Source organism: Hydractinia symbiolongicarpus, chromosome 4 (genome assembly GCF_029227915.1).
Source record: "Hydractinia symbiolongicarpus strain clone_291-10 chromosome 4, HSymV2.1, whole genome shotgun sequence".
Taxonomy (NCBI): domain Eukaryota; kingdom Metazoa; phylum Cnidaria; class Hydrozoa; order Anthoathecata; family Hydractiniidae; genus Hydractinia; species Hydractinia symbiolongicarpus.
The window spans coordinates 7677238-7696894 of record NC_079878.1 but is presented as its reverse complement, the minus strand read 5'-3'; the positions used below and the strand labels follow the sequence as shown (position 1 = coordinate 7696894).

The window sequence follows — 19657 nt, the reverse complement described above, 5'->3', positions numbered from 1 at the left end:
TTTTTTTATTTCGAACATTAAATAAATGAAATTTATGTTAAAAAATATTAAATGTTATTAGTTAACAAATGCCCAACGCCTCCCTCTAAAATAATATTCCCAACAATTTTAGCCAAAGAGACAATGGAAACGAAGGTATATCTTTTACCCAACTTAAACTTGAACTTTCCTTCTGAGAGCTTGTGAGGTTTGTGTTAAGCAACGGCTTCTATACATGGTTTAAAACAAACTGTATAATCTAGGGGGGGGAGATAAGTCAACGTTAAGTAAGTCTCCTCAGCGGACAGCATGCGCTGCGTGGTAGGAAGAAGTTACCTTTAATCATTTTTTAAAAAAGAAGAAAACAAAATCGAGAGAGTGGCCGAGCTTTAAATTTCTTCAAAAGTCCAAACAATACCGTGCTTCCTTCTGTTTTTTCTATCCTTCTAGGTACAATACATGCGTCTTTTATATTATCAATTGATATACAACAGGAGATTCTAATTGGAAGAGGAGTTTCATTATTTCAATCAAGAGAATTGAAAAGTAACAATATACATTTTTTGTCATCCAAAAATTTTGCTACGCCATCGTAGCGGTAGGTCGATGTAAAGCTGTTTTAGTAACAAGGGATTAGAAAATCTTTTTGGTATGCGTATGAAGGGGAATGAGGGCGGGCGAGTTAATGATGATTAAATTAGAACTGCCTCGCCATTTACCTCAATAACCAAACTTAAAATTAAAAAATGTCTGCATATGCTTCTACATGTACGTGATTTGGGAATTAGGATACCATCTTTATTTTCTATCGCGGCGGGGCAAATTGAACCTTTAATTATCTGTTCTCGGTAGTAAAGCATACAAAAGGGATAAAAAGAAGAAGCTATTTTGAAAGATTTGTCACCATCATGGCACGTTTTTGTTTACATTGTGACATTGAGACTCAGCCTGGACTTGAATATATGAAAGAACTGTATAATTTGTTATGAAAAAGAGGTATGAAAATATTTCATCAGAATGTTCGAGGACTATTGGCGAATATAAACCATGGTAAAGTTTTGTTAAACGAACATAAAAACATTAACATATTAACTTTATTCGAGACGCATATAAACACGAAAGCGTACACAGAGAATCCTAACCTTTATCATATTCCGGGGTATGCTTTTATCTCCCGGAACAGGAAAACTGGACTTTGCGGAGGAATAGGCATGTATATTTCCAACCGTATCAAATGGAAACGTAGATCTGACTTAGAACATCGTGACTTGCAGTGTATTTGGATTGAAATCTTTCAAAAAAACTCTAAGTCATTTCTTGTTGGATCATTGTACCGACTCCCGGCTGGTTCGAAATACCTACCTCGTAATTTTGAAACATTCCTTAGCGATATGTTATCTATTGTTATGTCTCAGTCAAAAGAAGTGAATCTTTTGGGAGACATAAACGTTGATTTGTTGAAAGAAAATGATAATAAGGATATTAAGGAAGTATTCAACTTAAATGGACTAAAACAAATTATTACTAAAGCGACAAGAGTAACCGAAACATCAAAAACTTTAATTGACTGTATTTTAACATCTTGCACGGATAGTACTTATGTCAATGACGTAATACCAACTTCTATTAGTGAACACGACATGGTTGGCTTTGTGCGTAAATTCAAGAGAGATAGGTTACCGCCGAAAAATGAAAAAAGTAGGAACTACGGAAAGTACAACAACGACAATATGAACGAGGAGCTTAGACATCACGACTGGAGTCGTATGTACGAAATGAAAAATGTTAACGAAGCATGGCTTTAACTGGAGAATACACTTCTTAATGTATTTAACAAACACGCGCCGATAATCGAGAAAAGTGTGAAGGGTCAATTCTGCCCTTGGATTGACAACAACATCAGATATCTTATGATCGATAGAGATAAAGCCCTTAGAAAGCTCGTAGGATAAACGCAGCAGCAGATTGGAAAGCGACGATGAAAGTTACTAATGATACAACTGCAACTACCTATAAATTCGAAAAAGTAAATACATTATGTTTATTTTTCTCTAACGTGGCACATCAGTTAAAATTAAAATCTATTTACCTAAAAGATTTTATCTAGAACAAACCAAAACATTTACCTTTAAGAACATGTATGAAATTTAAATTTAACAATGTATCACGCATATTTGTTGGGAAAGAACTTAAAAAGCTTAAGCGTCAAAAGTCAACTGGTTCGGATAATCTTCCACCAGCTTTATTGAAGGACTGTGCATCTGCGATTGCTGAACCACTGTGTTATTTAATCAACTTATCATTAGACAACTCAGAAGTACCATCAGATTGGAAACACGCACTAATCACTCCCATCTTTAAATCAGGATCACCATCTGAACCAAATAACTACCGACCAATATCTATATTGTCAAGCCTATCAAAAATACTTGAGAAAGCAGTTCATAGCCAACTTATCAGCAATCTAGAAGATAATAATTTATTATATTGGTATCAATTTGGTTACAGCAGACGTAGCTCCACGGACATAGCTGCAACGTTATTTACTGATAACATCAGAAAAGAGCTTGATAAAGGAAATTTAGTTGGTGCAATCTTCATTGATTTGTCGAAAGCTTTTGACACTGTTTCACATAGCATCTTTCTTGAAAAGCTTTGCGCATATGGTATTTGTGGCAAAGAGTTAGAATGATTTACCCACTACCTATTCAACAGTACACAACAGGTGGTTATTAACAACATCAGATCTAACACTGAGAATGTAAAATGCGGAGTCCCTCAGGGATCTATTTTAGGACCGCTTTTATTTTTAATTCAATGATTTTGAGACCTCGCTAATTAGAGCACGTGCTATCCAATTCGATGACGACACAGTGATATTGCTGGAAGCAAAGTGAATTATACCGAATATATTTTGAACTCAGAATTAAAAAATATCGAACAGTACCTGATCGATAATGATCTTGTGATTAATTTAAAAAGAGGAAAAACGGTAGCAATGTTATTCGGAACTGGGAAAAAGTTGAATTCAGTATCCCACAAGCTCAAGCTATTTTACAATTTTGTGGAAGTCAACACGACAAGCCAGTATAAATATTTGGGTTCGACTCCGAATTCAAAACTATCTATGCAGGTAAATTTTGACACAGTCTAGAAGAAAGCTTCAACAAGGTTTCGTCTCCTATCAGCATTGAGATCGCAAATTGATGACAACAATGCTATTATTATTTACAACATGATGATACTACCTCTTATCACGTTTATCAGTATCATCAACCTTAAATTTACAAATACACAACAGAAAAGGCTTGTGTCTCTGGACAACAGAGCGAGAAATATCACGAAAAATGCAAACGTTACATTAATCAGAAGTATGATAATAAGAAACGTGTGTTGCGTAGTTCGTAAATGTATTGACGGAGAGAGGTGCAGCAGCTTCAACAGTTATTTCGAGTTATTGAATCACAAAAGGGTTTCACGGAATAAGCAGTTATCATTACGCTTGACAAAAGTTAAATTAGAAATTGCAAAAAGTGGTTTTTATTGCATGGGTGCTGATACATACAACAAGTTGCCATTAGATATTAGAAAAGAAAAATGTTATGTAACTTTTAAAAAGAAATTGAAGCAATACTATATTTAGGTGTATGTTATGAAATTTTGTTTCTTTGTTTTCTAGATGTGTCCCATTTGAGTAGCGTCTTTACTCTAAGTTTGTGTCCACACTCAAACATTTTCTCTGCCTTTTGTTTCACATTTTCTTCTATTTTTTCCCATATCGTTTTTATTTAGATTTTAATCAAATATTAACTATTTTTTAGCTATTTTTTTAAACAGGACACATTTGTAAAGCAGATATTTTATCTGAAATGTTTTATCCTGTATAAATATTAAATAAATAAAATAAATAAATAAATACATTTGGGTAACAGCTTTTAGTTCCTGGACCTTAATCCTTAACCAAAAATCACGCCTGTATGATTAAGATAACATCTTCAATTATCCAGATTCGCCATTAACCTTTAGAGTGAGAGTCCAAAATTCTATCCAAAATTGATGGTCAGACATAGATGGTTCATGTCTTATATCGTTGGGTACCATGATTAATTTTCTTTCGAAACAAGCAACTAGTCCTCAGGAATTAAACTGATCCATCATCGGGGCGGATGTTGTTACGTACTCTATCGTATAAGGATAATGTCCTTACACTGAAAATGGATAATCCCGTAAAATAGCCGTAATAACAAGCAAAGTCAGTCGAAAGTGTTTGATAAACTAATTTGACAAACTATAAGGTGCCTACTCCATTAATCTTTGCCCGTTAACAAAACATGTTTACACGAGTCCAGTCATAACAAGTCGAACCTCCCGGATTATTTCATACTTAGCCGCTCTTCACTTCTTAAATTAACCAATTAAAATGTCCCTCCCCGATGCCAAATGGTAAAGGCTTAAAAAATATGAGCAGTAATATTAAAGTAAGCAAATATTTTTAGTGCAAAGCAAAAGATTGGTGTTTGTATGTGAGAGTTTGTAGCTTGGCAATAAGACTGCCTTTTACTTGCTTCTGCCATTTTATTGTAAACATCTAGCGTACATGTAACTTTTTTTACAGGCGAAATATATCTAATCTATTTTAATTCGTTAACTTGACCCATTTGTAATCCACCTGAGGTTAATTTCTTTCGATAATTGAACTTCTTACTCGATAAAACGATATCAAAAGACTAAATAAATAAATAATTATTTTAGTTTTTATTGACTCTTGACGTAAAATAGATATATGTTGCCTTATTGAATAGATTAAATTTACAAGAGACACGAAGCCAATTGTGAATACAGTCGACGCTCATTATCTCGAACCTCCGTTATCTCGAACTTTCTCTATCTCGAACTTTTTCTTCGGTCCCTTGAGTTCTGTAAGCAATAGTAGGCAAAAAAATCTTCGGTATCTCGAACCTCCGTTATCTCAAACTTTCACTATCTCAAACTTTTTTCTCAGTCCCTTGGACTGATTTACGCTCGTTATCTCGAACTCTTAAAGAGGAATTTTGAAAAAAGAAGACCTTGCACTGCTTGTTTTAAAGTCACAAAATGTTGCAATAAAAAGAAGACATTCCATTGTAAAACAGGTAGATTTTGCAATGTTTTTTTTGTGATTTCCTTTGTCAGAATGCCACCGAAAAGAAAGCTCGTTGTAAAAACTTTGGCAGAAAAATGCCAAGCATTAAAAGAATTGGAAAAAGGTATTCCAAATAAAGATATCGCTAAAAAGTACGGGGTGCCTAAAAACACGATATCAACTTGGCTAGCCAATAAGGAAAAACTTCACACAAGAATTTTTAAAAACATTCGAATTGAAATTCGAACATTCGTATTCGAAAAAATGCACGAACAGGTTAACAATAAATCTTTTATACAAGTCGGTATTTGTTTTATTTTCTATTTCAGGCACAATGTAACGTTCAAGACGGTCGTTGGTGAAAGCAATTCTGTTCAACCTGATATGATAGCATCTTGGTTTGAAACCACTTTACCAACATTATTAACTAACTACAAACTAGAAGATATTTACAATGCCGACGAATTCGGTCTCTTCTACCAATGCTTGCCAAATAAAACGTATCACTACAAATACGAAAAATGCTCTGGGGGTAAAAATAGCAAAGTCCGAATTACCGGGCTTGCAGCTGCCAATGCTGTCGGAGATAAACTACCAATGTTTGTGATTGGTAAATCGAGGAAACCAAGGTGCTTCAAAAATGTAACAACCCTACCCTGCAGGTACAGAGCGCAGAAGAAGAGTTGGATGGACAGCTCTCTTTTTGAAGAGTGGGTGCGAGAAATCAATGCAATGTTTCTAAAAGAAGGTCGAAAGATAGTCTTGATCATCGATAATTGTCCCGCTCACCCTGATGTCGGTGGACTGTCCAACATTAAATTGATTTTCTTACCTCCAAATACAACTTCTGTGTCACAACCGATGGACCAAGGTGTCATAAGATGTCTTAAGTCTCTTTATCGCCAAAAATTGGTCAACATGATGATTCAAAACCTAGAAAAAGACAAAGATCTTTCAAAAGTTTCAATTCTGCGTGCTCTTCAAATACTTGTTTCGTCGTGGGGCAAAGTGAAGAAAGAAACCATCGTAAACTGCTTCAAGAAATCAAAGATTTCCAAGAAAGCTCAACAGAATGCAACTGATGATATTGATGATCCATTTAAACAACTGGAGAAAGATCTCACACAACTGCGTGCCATTGACGATACCATTATTCTTGCTGATCTCTCGGCCCGTGATGTTGTCGATATTGACCAAGATTTGACCACAATTGAAAATCCCGTGACTGATGAAGAAATCCTTGAGTCGGTACGGCCAAGTACAGATGAGAATGACGAGGAGCATGATGAAAATGCCGATGTCATCGAGGTGTTTGATGAGCCAGTGAGCAAGCCAACAAAATCAGAAATAAACACTGCAGTGGAGACTTTACAAAATGCTTGTCTATTCACTGATGATGGAAATGACATGCAACGCCTCCTGCTTCGCTTTGAAGATTTGTTTCTTAAAAGTGAAATGAAAAACAAGAAGCAAACTAATATTTTGAGCTTTTTCGATCAAAAATAATGTATGTAATTGTAATCAACAATAAGTATACATGTACGCAAAATGCTGTTTTCTTTATTATCCATTTCCCTTTCTTGACCAAACAGTTCCTTCAAGTACCCTTAATTCAGGTGAATTTTAATTTTAAAAGCTTGCCCACAGATACTTATGACCGAACTACTGACCCTTGCCCTTTTCTGAAAATTTCAAAAAATTTCGAAAAACTCGTTATCTCAAACTTTTCATGAAATACGCTCGTTATGTCGAACCTCCGCTATCTCGAACGCTCGCTATCTCGAACTTTTCTTTCGGTCCCTTGGGAGTTCGAGATAACGAGCGTCGACTGTAACTAATTCCCGCGGTGAATTAGCTGCAAATTATCTTTCGATTTTCATATGATACAATGTGGCGAATTTATAATACTGAATGCAAGCACTCTTTTGGGCTGTAAAGATTTGAAATTCTTTCCAGTAATAAGTTTTGTTAAGAATAAACACTGAATTTTGTGTACTGATTAACTAAAAGTTTACAACGAAATATTTCGCTCCAAAAAATAGAAATTGTCTCTACTTTACAGCCAAGCGAATTTTTTGAAGCAAAATCAAAACGAAAACTGCGCATGCTCAGAGACATTTCGCAGGCGATTTCGTCGTCCAATTCGTTTAGTGAAAATCCCTCCTTAAAAGCGCTTTTACAGGTAATTTAATTAACGCCATGGTAAATCAGCATTAGGTTTTTATCCATTTAAAAAATACACTTTCTGTCTTGTTGCATTGTTGCGTGTTTATCTGATCCTTTAAAGCTTGAACATTCGTGAAGTTTAGGACACAATTCACACGTAAATTTTGAACATCCTGTTTTTCTTCAATTCTTTCATAGTGAGACTTCCATTTGAAATATTCGTTATACCTTTTGTCGTCTTTCGAGCTCTTTAATGTGATCAGCTAATGCTTTTGGCGTTTTGAACTTCAAAGCATCAAGAAAAAAACCTGGTATTGCTAATTTTGAAATGTTGTAATCTACACCGTCCAACGCAATAGGAATCGCGTTGCCATTAAATGGCTTTTGCTAATATTCCCCAGTAATAAAATCTTTACACAGTCTCTCCTCTGCAACAAAAAAGCTTGTACTTCTTTAATTCTTTTTCGCAAGTGGCACTACGGCACCTTAAGAAATTAGTGTTGCTATTTTTTTCCCGGCATCTACCGTAAATATTTATGGTGATTCCATATTACCTAATTTCATAGCTAAGTCGTCTCTCAGACTGCCACATTTGTTTACAATCCAAGCAACCTGTTTTGTTTTGATTTGTTTTTAGCAAAATTAGTGTTGGTTAGAGTTTTTTGTTTCGTCAATTTTTTAATCTCTGCGAAGTGTCTGCGTATATCTGAATTAAGTCGATAAGATATAGACCAAATGAAGTATTTGTCTTGAGTATGGAGACTTCTACCAGCTTTTACATCACCTAAGTGGTTAACTGCAAAATATATCCACATTTGATTTTTGTGTAATTTTGTCCTTATAATATTTAAAAAATCCAAATTAATGTAAAAGGACATCCTTTCTGCTTGAAAAATAACAGCATCGCTTACTGCAAGTCGGCTTTCGTTAAAGGTATATTCACACCGGGTAAAATCACATCTACAAGCAGTTGTATAATAGACCTTTCCTGAATTTCCTTTTTATGCCAAACTCAATCAAAAAGGTCGATACTAAAAATGATTCTTTTCCCTAAGTTCCTTAGCAACAGGTAGAACTAATTACCTAAATTCATTAATATTTCTGTTCGTTAAGTGGCTCAGTTCCGTGCTGAAAACTACGGTCATATCCTACATATAGCCGAGCTTTCTAAGAATAGCCTCGTTTTCAAAATAATTATTTTCTTCAAATCTAAATAAAATCCAACCAGAATATTATACTGCGCTAAAAAATTTAATATTGTATCTGAATATCCTTATTTGAAGGTACTTTGTGTACAACAGAATTAGTTTCTTTTTTGTTTCAGTATCTTTTTTCGTCGTTTTCGGCCTTTGTTGAAAAGGCGAATTCAAATATATTATCAATAACATGAAAGAAGGTGTTGATAATATCAAGATGAAAAAATATTTTACGTTTTTGCTTTGCATTGTTTTATTCCTGTAAAGAAGGTATTTTTAAAATTGAAATACAGTAACGTAACAATGTTTATTACCATTGAAAAATTCTTGGCAACAGCAGCTCCCAGTGTTTAAACATCGGCGCTAAATGTGCTTAATTTCCATTACATTAAAGATGGCAGCGGTGTTCGTTTTTTTAGTTTAAAAAATTTTCATTTAAAAGAGATTTCCGTACTAAACTTTTATTGTTATTAAATATATTTTGTAAAACGTAATTTATTTTACTGCCAAAAAGAAATGGCAAAAATACTTAAAAAATGTTTCCATGTCTATCCAGCCTCTTGTCTTGACTTTATTTTCTCGTTAAAAATTTTTTTTTTCGGTTACTTTTTTTTATTCTTATACCACTTTAACCCTATTCGGTCCGAGGTTTTTCGAACATATTATGGTCTTTGACGTCATCAAAAGATTGAAATTTCTTTAAAATGCCACTTTCCGCTTAAAGTTAAATTACTTTAGTTCTATATAGTGAAGTTTGCATTCTGTTTGAAGGTTCTGACAGCTAAATAAATGTTATTTAACAAATTTTCAAAAAATGCCCGAAAATCTGTTTTTTCCCGATTTTCGGGTAAAATCCGAAACAATAGGGAAATCGGATTAACCACATGTTGCACAAAGATGCAGAATGATTCTTCTTGATGAAACAAAGTTGTGTTTTAAGTTGAGGATAATTCTAACAAGAGTTATTATATTTCCCCTATTATAAGGGTTTATATATATAGAGATATTATAGAGATTTTTAGGGGAAGTTTCGAGTAATAGCCAATATCAAGGCCTCTGAAAGGTATGGGACCTTAAAATTTAGCAAGCAGGTGTCTAATAGATTATCATTGAAACTCATTAAGTATCATAGCTATGCAGCATAGTATTAAGGAGTTATTAAAAAAAATCCGTCAGGGGGAGGGGGCGGAGTACCCCCCTTCCGGACCGAATAGGGTTAAATTGTTGTATTATGAATTAAAAATTATTTTAAATTCAACATATAAAAATAATTATTGTATATGTGTGGTTGTGACTTCTTTGTATCGCCTATTTGTATTGAAATCAAAATTTTGAAACATCATTGTCAGCAAACATCAGACACAAACAAATACACCATTTATTACGTACAAACCGACTTGATGTTCAACGCGGAAAAATCTTTTTAACATGCGATTTTATAATAGCTACATAGTTCATGGAAAAAACACATGGGCCATAATATTTTGTAATAAGTGTAACCAGGAGTTTACTGTCTCATTTATACAATCTAATTGGTTAGGGTAATAATACGAAATTATCTATTTACTTAGAGCATGCATTAATAGAAATTATAGATTGAAATTTTAAATCACTTATACTTTTTTGTTACAGGAATACGAGCTTCTCTGACTCAGGGCTGATCACATGAGGCAAGCCAGTCCGGTTACGTGGGTTGGCTTGGTTAGGCGGGCTGATAATTTCGTGCCATCACATGAGGAAAACTCAGCTCGGCTAAGCGGGCTGAAGTTGAGTCACGCAGTCGCCATATTGATCTTTTAAAAGTTTAGGCATGCGCACGAGCCAAAAAATCATCCCCGTTAGCCGGGCTGGAGCAAACACATGAAAATTTTCCAGCCCGTCTAACCGAGATCTTGGTTCAACAAAGCGGGATCTCGGCAAACCGGGCTGGCTTGTTTCTCATGTGATCACAATTCACTTTTTATGAGGAATCTTTTATTAGAAGCGAGATCTTGGGCAAAGCGAGCCAGCCTGCTTAACTGGGCTGGCTCGCCTCATATGATCAGCCCCTCACAAAAGTTTTCGGAAAACATTTGTTTTTCAGATTTTTAAAAGCGTAAAGTTTATTTTCGGGCAATGGTCTAAATTTTTAGGCTTTTCAAATTTCCGGAGTTGAATATCTTAGAAAAGTAAATTCAGGCAAATTTCTTACAGCTGTACAAAATCAATTTGCTTTCATAAACGTCGCCTCCAAGGATTCAGGAACACAAAACAACTATTTACTGTGGTTACACGCATTTTTGAACTGCTTATGTTCGCGACATAATAATATCTATATTATTCAATCCTTTTGTTAGGTTTATAATACACAAGGGTAAACAAAGAAATGTGTTAGCTGGATAAATGTAATATATTTTTATATACAGTTACTTAAAGATAGGTAAGGTGTAAATCTCGAGATCTCGCGTGTAAAAGTTACAAGAAACAAAGTGAAACCACAAACGATCAACTGATAAATAAACTAGTTGAATGCTTGTCTATAAAAAAAATTAAAGAGATACTTCTGGACTATTTACTAAAATTTATCATCTACCCGACATTTTCAATTAAATAATAATATAAGAAGTAAAAAAAAGTCAAAGGTCAAAAATGTGGTTTCCTTCGTCGTCTTGTTCGTCCTTTTCTTACGCGTCTGAAAGTTATACCAAAATCATGCTCGGCGAAATACGTCGCAGTTCCAGTCAAAATATTGCGCAGCGCATAACTATTTGCTGCACCACCAAAGTCGCGAAGGTGATATCAAGAGATTACTAGAGGTGAAAAATTGACTAAACAGTCACAGAACGCTTTGCAGGGGCGCTTTGAGGCGAAACATTTGTGCAATTCGTCTCTCTATTCCCTTCTATAATGAAAACTTGCATCTGTTTCCATGTTGTAACTTCACGAGCCCTTCAACATGAGCATGGCAGGAATTGCGCAGTAAATTTAAGTTACTGCCAAATAACTTTAATATTTTCATCAAACTTCGTTTCAATGGTTTCTGGATTGGTTGAACAACGTCGGTCTCGAGAATGTACTGGATTGTTTCTTGATCGCAGTTGTAGGAAAGATTTGCAAAGAATGTCAGGTGCTTTGCTACTAATCGCATTTCGCTGGAATTTTAATTTACTCCTAACATTACTAAGGATAAAGATGTATACCAAAGGGTCTAATATTACATTAAGAATTCTTCCAATGGAATAATAAAACAAGATACTTCTGCTGACTCCTTCTCCAGCAAATGTTAACACCGAGTAAGGTATTGCTCTCAGGAACACAAACGTTAGAACGATAAGAAAAGGGGTAAGGATTTTAAAGTTATCAATTCTACTGTGTTGGTCACGAAGTCTTCGAACTACCACGACGAGGTAGCCATAAACAGCTAAAAATTGCATCATTACAACAATGTACATTACTGCAGTTATTTTACGCACAACATCAAACATGATAATCAATATTGCTGGATTTATCTCGGACACAAAAATAGTCACTGTTATGAACGCCATGCAGCAACACCAACCAAACATAATACATTTCTGCTTGTGGCAATACAGCCACGAATTCATATATCTAATGTTCGAATACACTGCAAAGAATCGATCAAATGTTAGCAAAGACATGTTTATTATAAAAGGAAACGCGAGCGCTCTGACTGTTATAATAATGTAATATCGAAGTGCAATGGTTTTGGTATTAACAGGATGGTCTTCTACCAGATGCACATCGAACAGGGTCAAACAACATTCGAGAATCTCGATTGCAGCAACATTAAATAGCAATATTCTCTGTGGATTTACACGCAATGGCAGGCCAGTCATTAATATAACACCAAGTATATGTAATGGTAATCCAATTGAAATTAAAGAAACATATACTATATGTAGCCAAAGCATCTTACGAAAAGGAACCAGCTTCAGTGTTATTTTACTCACTGGTATTTAAAGTGATCTTTCTGACCAGTAAGCACTATGCCAATAACATTAAAATTTTTTTCTTCTGAAATATAAACTTACTTTAAAACATAATGTTCACAGTCTTCTATTCGATTTTTCTTTTTTTATAGAAGAACTAAAGATTCTAAGTCTCGTGTTATGCCTTCTTTTAGCAGTGTGAAAATATTCTATTAAATATAAGAGTATAAGCTGTTTTATGTTTTTTTTGTGCGCACAAAGAAAAGACTTAGTCAATAATAGTCACGTATACATTATTAGTTAATCTAATTGAAAAATAAAATCTTATTGAAGGTGTACGAAGATTTTTCTATTGTGTGAATTCAAGTGTTTATATCGATAAAAGAAGATAAGCATTTACTAATATTAGACTTGTTGTGAAAAAAACACGCTAGATGTTGTAAGCCATAGGGACACGAGAAAATTTTTTCAGGCAATGGTAACAAAATTAAAATTTTATTGTGTCTCCACATATGTGCAAGATTGATTATTCAACAAAATACATTCAGCAAAATTACTGCATTGTGATTGGTCGCGCGTAAAAGACACAATTTAACATTTTTAGGCGATAGTATTTAACATAAATTTGTTACTATCGCCTATGGTCTTGTGTTCCTGTAGCTTTATAGATTGCTATTTCGGTAATCACCATGTGTACAAAAGTAACACATTTTGATGTTGTCTCACAAAAGGATTAAAACGTGACGGCCGGTGTATGTGAAATTCCAATAAAGAATTAGGATCCAAAATTTTTTAAAATCAAGCAGATCGTGCTTCCTTGTGCATCTGACGATTAATGAAAACGACCAGAAAATTGTACAGGTTCGTATTTACGTTACACAAGTTGTCAAATACATAGTTACATATTCGAAACTATTTCCATTCTGAATTTTATGTGAGTATTTCAGCATTCGCACAACTTACGAAAACTCATTGTTACTTCCGTTCTATTACATACTTTGTATTTTCTAAGAAAAACGAACGAAATCTTCTGTAATTGTAATAAGTTTGCTTAAATACTTTTCTGTCTAGGATGGAAACAGTATCAGCTCCTTATGACAACCATTTTTCGCAAACCAATCAATCTCGTTGTTTTGACAGCCTACACCTTTCATGTTTCGTCTGTTTCATTTCATTTTGGTTAAAAATACTCTTTTTTAACTTCGTTACGGTAAGGTGGGACTCTTTCTTCAATTTGCAAGCGTTTATAATTTTCGTTTTTTTTGTAGAATGGATTGCCACATAAAAGCAAACACATACATTCATTTACCACCAAGCACTTTCACAACCTTATACTATAAATGTAAAAGGGTGCAATTTCAAGAATATAACAAGAATTTACATATTAAGCATCATTTTTTGACATTTTGTAGAAATTTATTTTCCTAAAAAGTGACTTACAAAAGTTCACCTGGCCGGTAAACATATTGTCCCGGCTTAATATTTCTTTTAATTTCACCATATTTTCCCTCTTTCCCTCTCAGAGAACAAATATTTTCTGATATCCTTTGTACAAGATTGTAAAGTACAAATGATGTTGCTTTTCAAATTACATCTATTTAAAACCAGCAGGTACACTTGTTACTTTTCATCCGAACTTATCATTTTATTATTGTTTCCCTACACCATGGAAATATCACTGCCACACTGCGCAAAATGAACTTGGGAAAGACAGCTTTTTTTCACAACAAAACTGCCTGTACCGGTACACTACCATTTCTTACCTTACTAGTAGCAAAAAAAAAAAAATGGCGACAAAAAGGCACCTCTTTCCCTCTGACTGAAAAGCCGGTAAATAGTTATGTTACAACATGGATTATTTTTTGCTAATTATTCCAACGACACTGTTAAAAATACGAGTAGAATGGAATCAGATGGAATCTCATCCCTGCTTGAAGTAAAAAGTGTTTTCCCTGGTTAAAATGGGCATATTCGTACCGCATTGAGTGTTCTGGTATAAGGCTTTTAGTGATCTAGTGCTGGCATTTAAAAACCTCAGCTGCTCGTTGAATTTTTCAAACAAAAAGCTTGATGCTTTATGTTAACTATGCTAAAGAAATATAATAAATGTTTTTTATCCATTACCCATATAACTTTTTTATTTTTTATTTTCTCAGCTTATAACATTTTATAGTATGTAAAAAAATTGATTAAATACGAAGCCTTGTAATTTATTAATTTAATTAATTTTAATGTTTAAATAAATCTATTCAATATTTGGATGTTTAAGAAAAGGTGAAAATCTCTGCTTTGTTACGCGAACTTAACATTTCTGAAATGTATTTTATAAACACTTAACCTCAGAGAGGGGAGAAGGTTGTAGCTTCTGCTATTGTTAATATTATTTCCCCGTGAAACCTCGTGTTGCCTGGCAACGCCAGGCCATATAAAACGCGCCCTGTAGAAAATTCTAATAATTACTATACATATAACGAGCTTTGTATATTTCAATCATTCACCATTGCGAATTATGAAGACATATGCGAAAAAGTAGATTTGTATTTTGTGTATATAAAATTTCTGTCCAGAAACATACAAAGATAGTTAACTAGTGGTCTCTTAGGGAACTATTAGTGGTCTTTTAGGGAACTACTAGTGGTCTTTTGGGGAAACAATAAATCGTAACAAATACAGAGCGTTAAATTAGGGGAAATGGGTGGGGTGGTAGTCAAGTGATACCGTCACGCAAGGCTAAAAGAAAAAAACATTATAAAAACAAAAAAAGACAATTGTAGCACAAACTGAGTTAACACCAGATTACTATTCAATCATTGTTTCTTTAAGGCAGGACATCCATGATTTGAAAAGGGCATTATTAAAATAGAAATACGGTCCCTTTTCATGTTCAAACGAAAGTCAGGACCAAGCGTTATAGTTTTATCGTGTAATAAACTTGTTAATCCTTGTGTTAACCCACTATTAATTTCAGTTACATACTTCTCATGCGAACTGTCGTAAAGGAAAGTCCGGATGGCCGTGTGGGCTAAGGCGCTGCGTTTAGGTGGATTCTGCTTTCGTAGGCCAGGCTTCGAATCCCACTTATGAAAGGAATGTGAAGATTAAGAAGAATACCCTTTAAAAATCCGTAAAAGGAAATTCCAAAGTAGGTGTTCTTTATGAAAAACCTCACTAGCATATGCTTTATGGTTGTTCAACCGTACAGTTTGTTAATGTAGAAATACGGTCCCTTTTCATGTTCAAACGAAAGTCAGGACCAAGCGTTAAAGTTTTATCGTGTAATAAATTTTTTATTCCTTGTATTAAAAGAGAATCAATATAGTAGTATAAGGGAGGGTTTATAACCACACTTTTTCAACAATCACGGTCAAACTGTCATAAAAATTATCATACAAAAAAACGTTTGTGACGTCACAACGTTCTATCACGCCCCATGGCACAAAATACCGCTGATCATCACCATCATTTAACAAATGCAGTGCTTAGTCATGCATAACAAGGTAAGTTCCCTAACATACAACATATGAGCCCCCAAAGTATGCGCAGTAGTCCTCAACCAAACGTCCACACCTCAAGGTTCAATTGTATACACTGGGAGAAGATGAGTTGGTTCAGGGAAGAAAGGTGGAAAAAATTGGTTGGGGAGTATCCTGGGGTGCTGGAGTATTTCCCTGGCAGGTTCAATACGCAGGAAATGTGCAAAAAGGCCGCTGAAAAATTTCCCTACCTATTGGAGCATGCCCCTGACAGGTTCAAGACGCGAGACATGTGCAACAATGCTGTTGGTGAGTCTGTACGGTTGAACAAGAATCAAGCATATGCTAGGGAGTTTTTTTTATAAAGAAAACGTAGAGTTGCAACTTCTTTTTAACGACGTTTAGAGAGCATCTTCCTTAATCTTCAAGTTTATGTCAGAAGTGGCATTCGAACCCACGCTTACGAATGTAGACTGCGACCTTAACGCAGCGTCTTAGACCACTCTTCGATCTTTTCCGCCATATTGCATGTCAAGTATATAAGTAATATTGATTCTGGATTTTTAGAAGGTATAACAACTATATTTCATGGTAAAGCATTAATCCTTGGTCTTGACTTTCGTTTGAACATAAAAAAGGACCGTGTTTTTACATTAAAGACCTGTACGGTTGAACAACAATCAACCATATGCTAAGGAGGTTTTTTATCAGGAAAACTTGGAGTTGCAATTTCTTTTTAACGATTTTTAGAAAGCATTTTCCTTAATCCTCACATTTATGTCAGAAGTGGGATTCAAACACACGCCTACGAATTTAGACTGCGACCTGAACGGAGCACCTTAGACCACTCGGCCATCCTGACTACCTTTTACACCGCTTTGAGTTTCAAGTATGTAAGTAATATTGATTCTGGATTAATAGAAGCAATAACAAGTAAATTTCACGGTACAACCTTAACCCTTGGTCTTGACTTTCGTTTAAACTTAAAAAAAGATCGTATTTCCACATTAGAGACCTGTACGATTGAACAACAATCAAGCATATGCTAGGGAGTTTTTTTATAAAGAAAACGTAGAGTTGCATCTTCTTTTTAACGACTTTTAGAGAGCATCTTCCTTAATCTTCATGTTTATGTCAGAAATGGGATTCGGACACACGCTGACGAATGTAAACTGCCACCTGAACTCAGCGGCTTAGGTCACTCGGCTATGCTGACTGTCTTTTACCCCACTTTGGATTTCAATTATGTAAGTGATATTGATTCTGGATTAACAGAAGGATTAACAACTGTACTGCATGGTAAAACACTAGTCCTTGGTCTTTACATTTGTTTGAACCTAAAAATAGGCCGTACTTCTACATTAACAACCTGTACGGTTATCCAACCATAAAGGATATTATAGGAAGGTTTCTCATAAAGAACACTGTTGCAACTTCATTTTCCGCATTTTAAAAAACATCCTTCTTAATCACGAATTACAGGTCAGAAGTGGGATTTCAACCCACGCCTACGAATGTAGACTGCGACCTGAACTCAGCACCTTAGATCAATTGGCCATCCTGACTGTCTTTTACCCCACTTTGAATTTCAGGTATGTAAGTGATGTTGATTCTGGATTAATAGAAGGAAAAACAACTGTATTACAAGGTAAAGCAGTAGTCTTTGGTCTTTACATTCGTTTGAACCTATAAAAGGACCGTATTTCTATATTAACAAGCTGTACGGTTGAACAATCATAAAGGATACTATAGGAAGGTTTCTCATAAAGAACACTTACTGTTGCAATTTCATTTTCCACATTTTAAAGAACATCCTTCTTAATCACGAATTACATGTCAGAAGTGGGACTCCAACCGACGCCTACGAATGTTAACTGCGACCAGAATAACACCTACATTTCAAGGTAAAACACTAATCCTTGTTCTTGGCTTTCGTTTGAGCATAAAAAAAACGTAATTCCACATTAGAAACCTGTACGATTAAACAACAATCAAGCATATGCTAGGGAGGTCTTTTACAAAGAAAACGCTGAGTTGCAACTTCTTTTTAACGACTTTTAGAGAGCATCTTCCTTAATCTTCAAGTTTATGTCAGAAGTGGGATTAGAACCCACGCCTACGAATGTAGACTGTGACCTGAACGCAGCGCCTTTGATCAATCGGCCATCTTGACTGTCTTTTACCCCACTTTGAATTTCAAGTATGTAAGTGATATTAATTCTGGATTAATAGAAGGAATAACAACTATATTACCAGGTAAAGCAGTAGTCCTTGGTCTTTACATTTGTTTGAACCTATAAAAGGACCGTACTTCTATATTAACAACCTGTACGGTTGAACAACCATAAAGGATATTATAGGAAGGTTTCTCATAAATGCAATTTCCTTTTACTCATTTTAAAGAACATCTTTCTTAATCTCGAATTACATGTCAGAAGTGGGATTCCAACCCACGCCTACAAATGTAAACTGCGACCTGAACACAACGCCATAGACCACTCAGCTATCCTGACTGTCTTTTACGACAATTCGAATGTCAAGTACATAAGTGATATTGATTTTGGATTAATAGAAGCAAAGTAAGTACATTTCACGGTACCACTTTAACCCTTGGTCTTGACTTCCGTTTTAACATAAAAAAGGAACGTATTTCTACATTAGCGACTTGTACGGTTAAACAACAATCAAGGATGTGCTAGGGAGGTTTTTTATCAAGAAAACTTGGATATTGATTTTGGATTAATAGAAGGAATAACAACTATATTACAAGATAAAACAGTAGTCCTTGGTCTTTACATTCGTTTGAACCTAAAAAAGGACCGCATTTCTACATTAACGACCTGTACGGATGAACAATCATAAAGCATATGCCAGAAAGGTTTCTCATAAAAGAGACTTACTGTTGCAATATCCTTTTACTCATTTTAAAGAACATCTTTCTTAATCTCGAATTACATGTCAGAAGTGGGAATCCAATTCACGCCTACGAATGTAGACTGCTACCTGAACGCAGCGCCATAGACCACTCGACCATCCTGACTGTCTTTTACGCCAATTCGAATGTCAGGTATATAAGTGATATTGATTCTGGATTAATAGAAGGAATAAGAAGTATATCTCACAGTAAAACTTTTACCCTTGGTCTTGACTTTCGTGTGGACCTAAAATAGGACCGTATTTCTACATCAGCGACCTGTACGGTTGAACAACAATCAAGAATATGCTAGGGAGTTTTTTTATAAAGAAAACGTAGAGTTGCAACTTCTTTTTAACGACTTTTAGAGAACATCTTCCTTAATCTTCAAGTTTTTGTCAGAAGCGGGATTCGAACCCACGCCTACGAATGTAGACTGCGACCTGAACGCAGCGCCTTAGACCACTCGGCCATCCTGAGAGCCTTCTATGCCATTTCGATTGTCAAGTACATAAGTGATATTGATTCTGGATTAATAGAAGGAAAAAAAGTACATCTCACAGTAAAACTTTAACCCTTGATCTTGACTTTCGGTTGAACCTAAAAAAGGACAGTATTTCTACATTAGCGACCTGTAGCGATGAACAACAATCAAGAATATGCTAGGGAGTTTTTTCATAAAGAAAACATAGAGTTCTAATTTCTTTTTAATGACTTTTAGAGAGCATCTTCCTTAATCTTAAAGTTTATGTCAGAAGTGGGATTCGAACCCACGCCTACGAATGTAGACTGCGTCCTGAACGCAGCGCTTTGGACCAATCGGCCATCCTGACTGTCTTTTACGCCACTTTGAATTTCAAGTATGTAAGTGATATTGA

The 19657-nt window shown here is 35.0% G+C and overlaps 1 protein-coding gene and 2 non-coding genes across 3 annotated transcripts; 1 reads left to right on the top strand and 2 right to left on the bottom strand.

Moving 5' to 3' along the window:
- Positions 1-4412: 4412 nt before the first annotated feature.
- Positions 4413-6607, top strand: LOC130642195 (tigger transposable element-derived protein 4-like). The gene is made up of 3 exons (XM_057449282.1): positions 4413-4457; positions 4782-4898; positions 4982-6607. The coding sequence occupies exons 1-3, from the start codon at positions 4413-4415 to the stop codon at positions 6605-6607; spliced, it is 1788 nt and encodes a 595-aa protein (XP_057305265.1).
- Positions 6608-19175: 12568 nt separating this feature from the next.
- On the bottom strand, positions 19176-19259 carry Trnal-cag (transfer RNA leucine (anticodon CAG)). Its single transcript has one exon. It is a non-coding gene; the product is annotated as a tRNA-Leu (tRNA).
- A 269-nt stretch (positions 19260-19528) lies between these two features.
- Trnal-cag (transfer RNA leucine (anticodon CAG)) lies at positions 19529-19612 on the bottom strand. Its single transcript has one exon. It is a non-coding gene; the product is annotated as a tRNA-Leu (tRNA).
- Between the last annotated feature and the right edge of the window lie 45 nt (positions 19613-19657).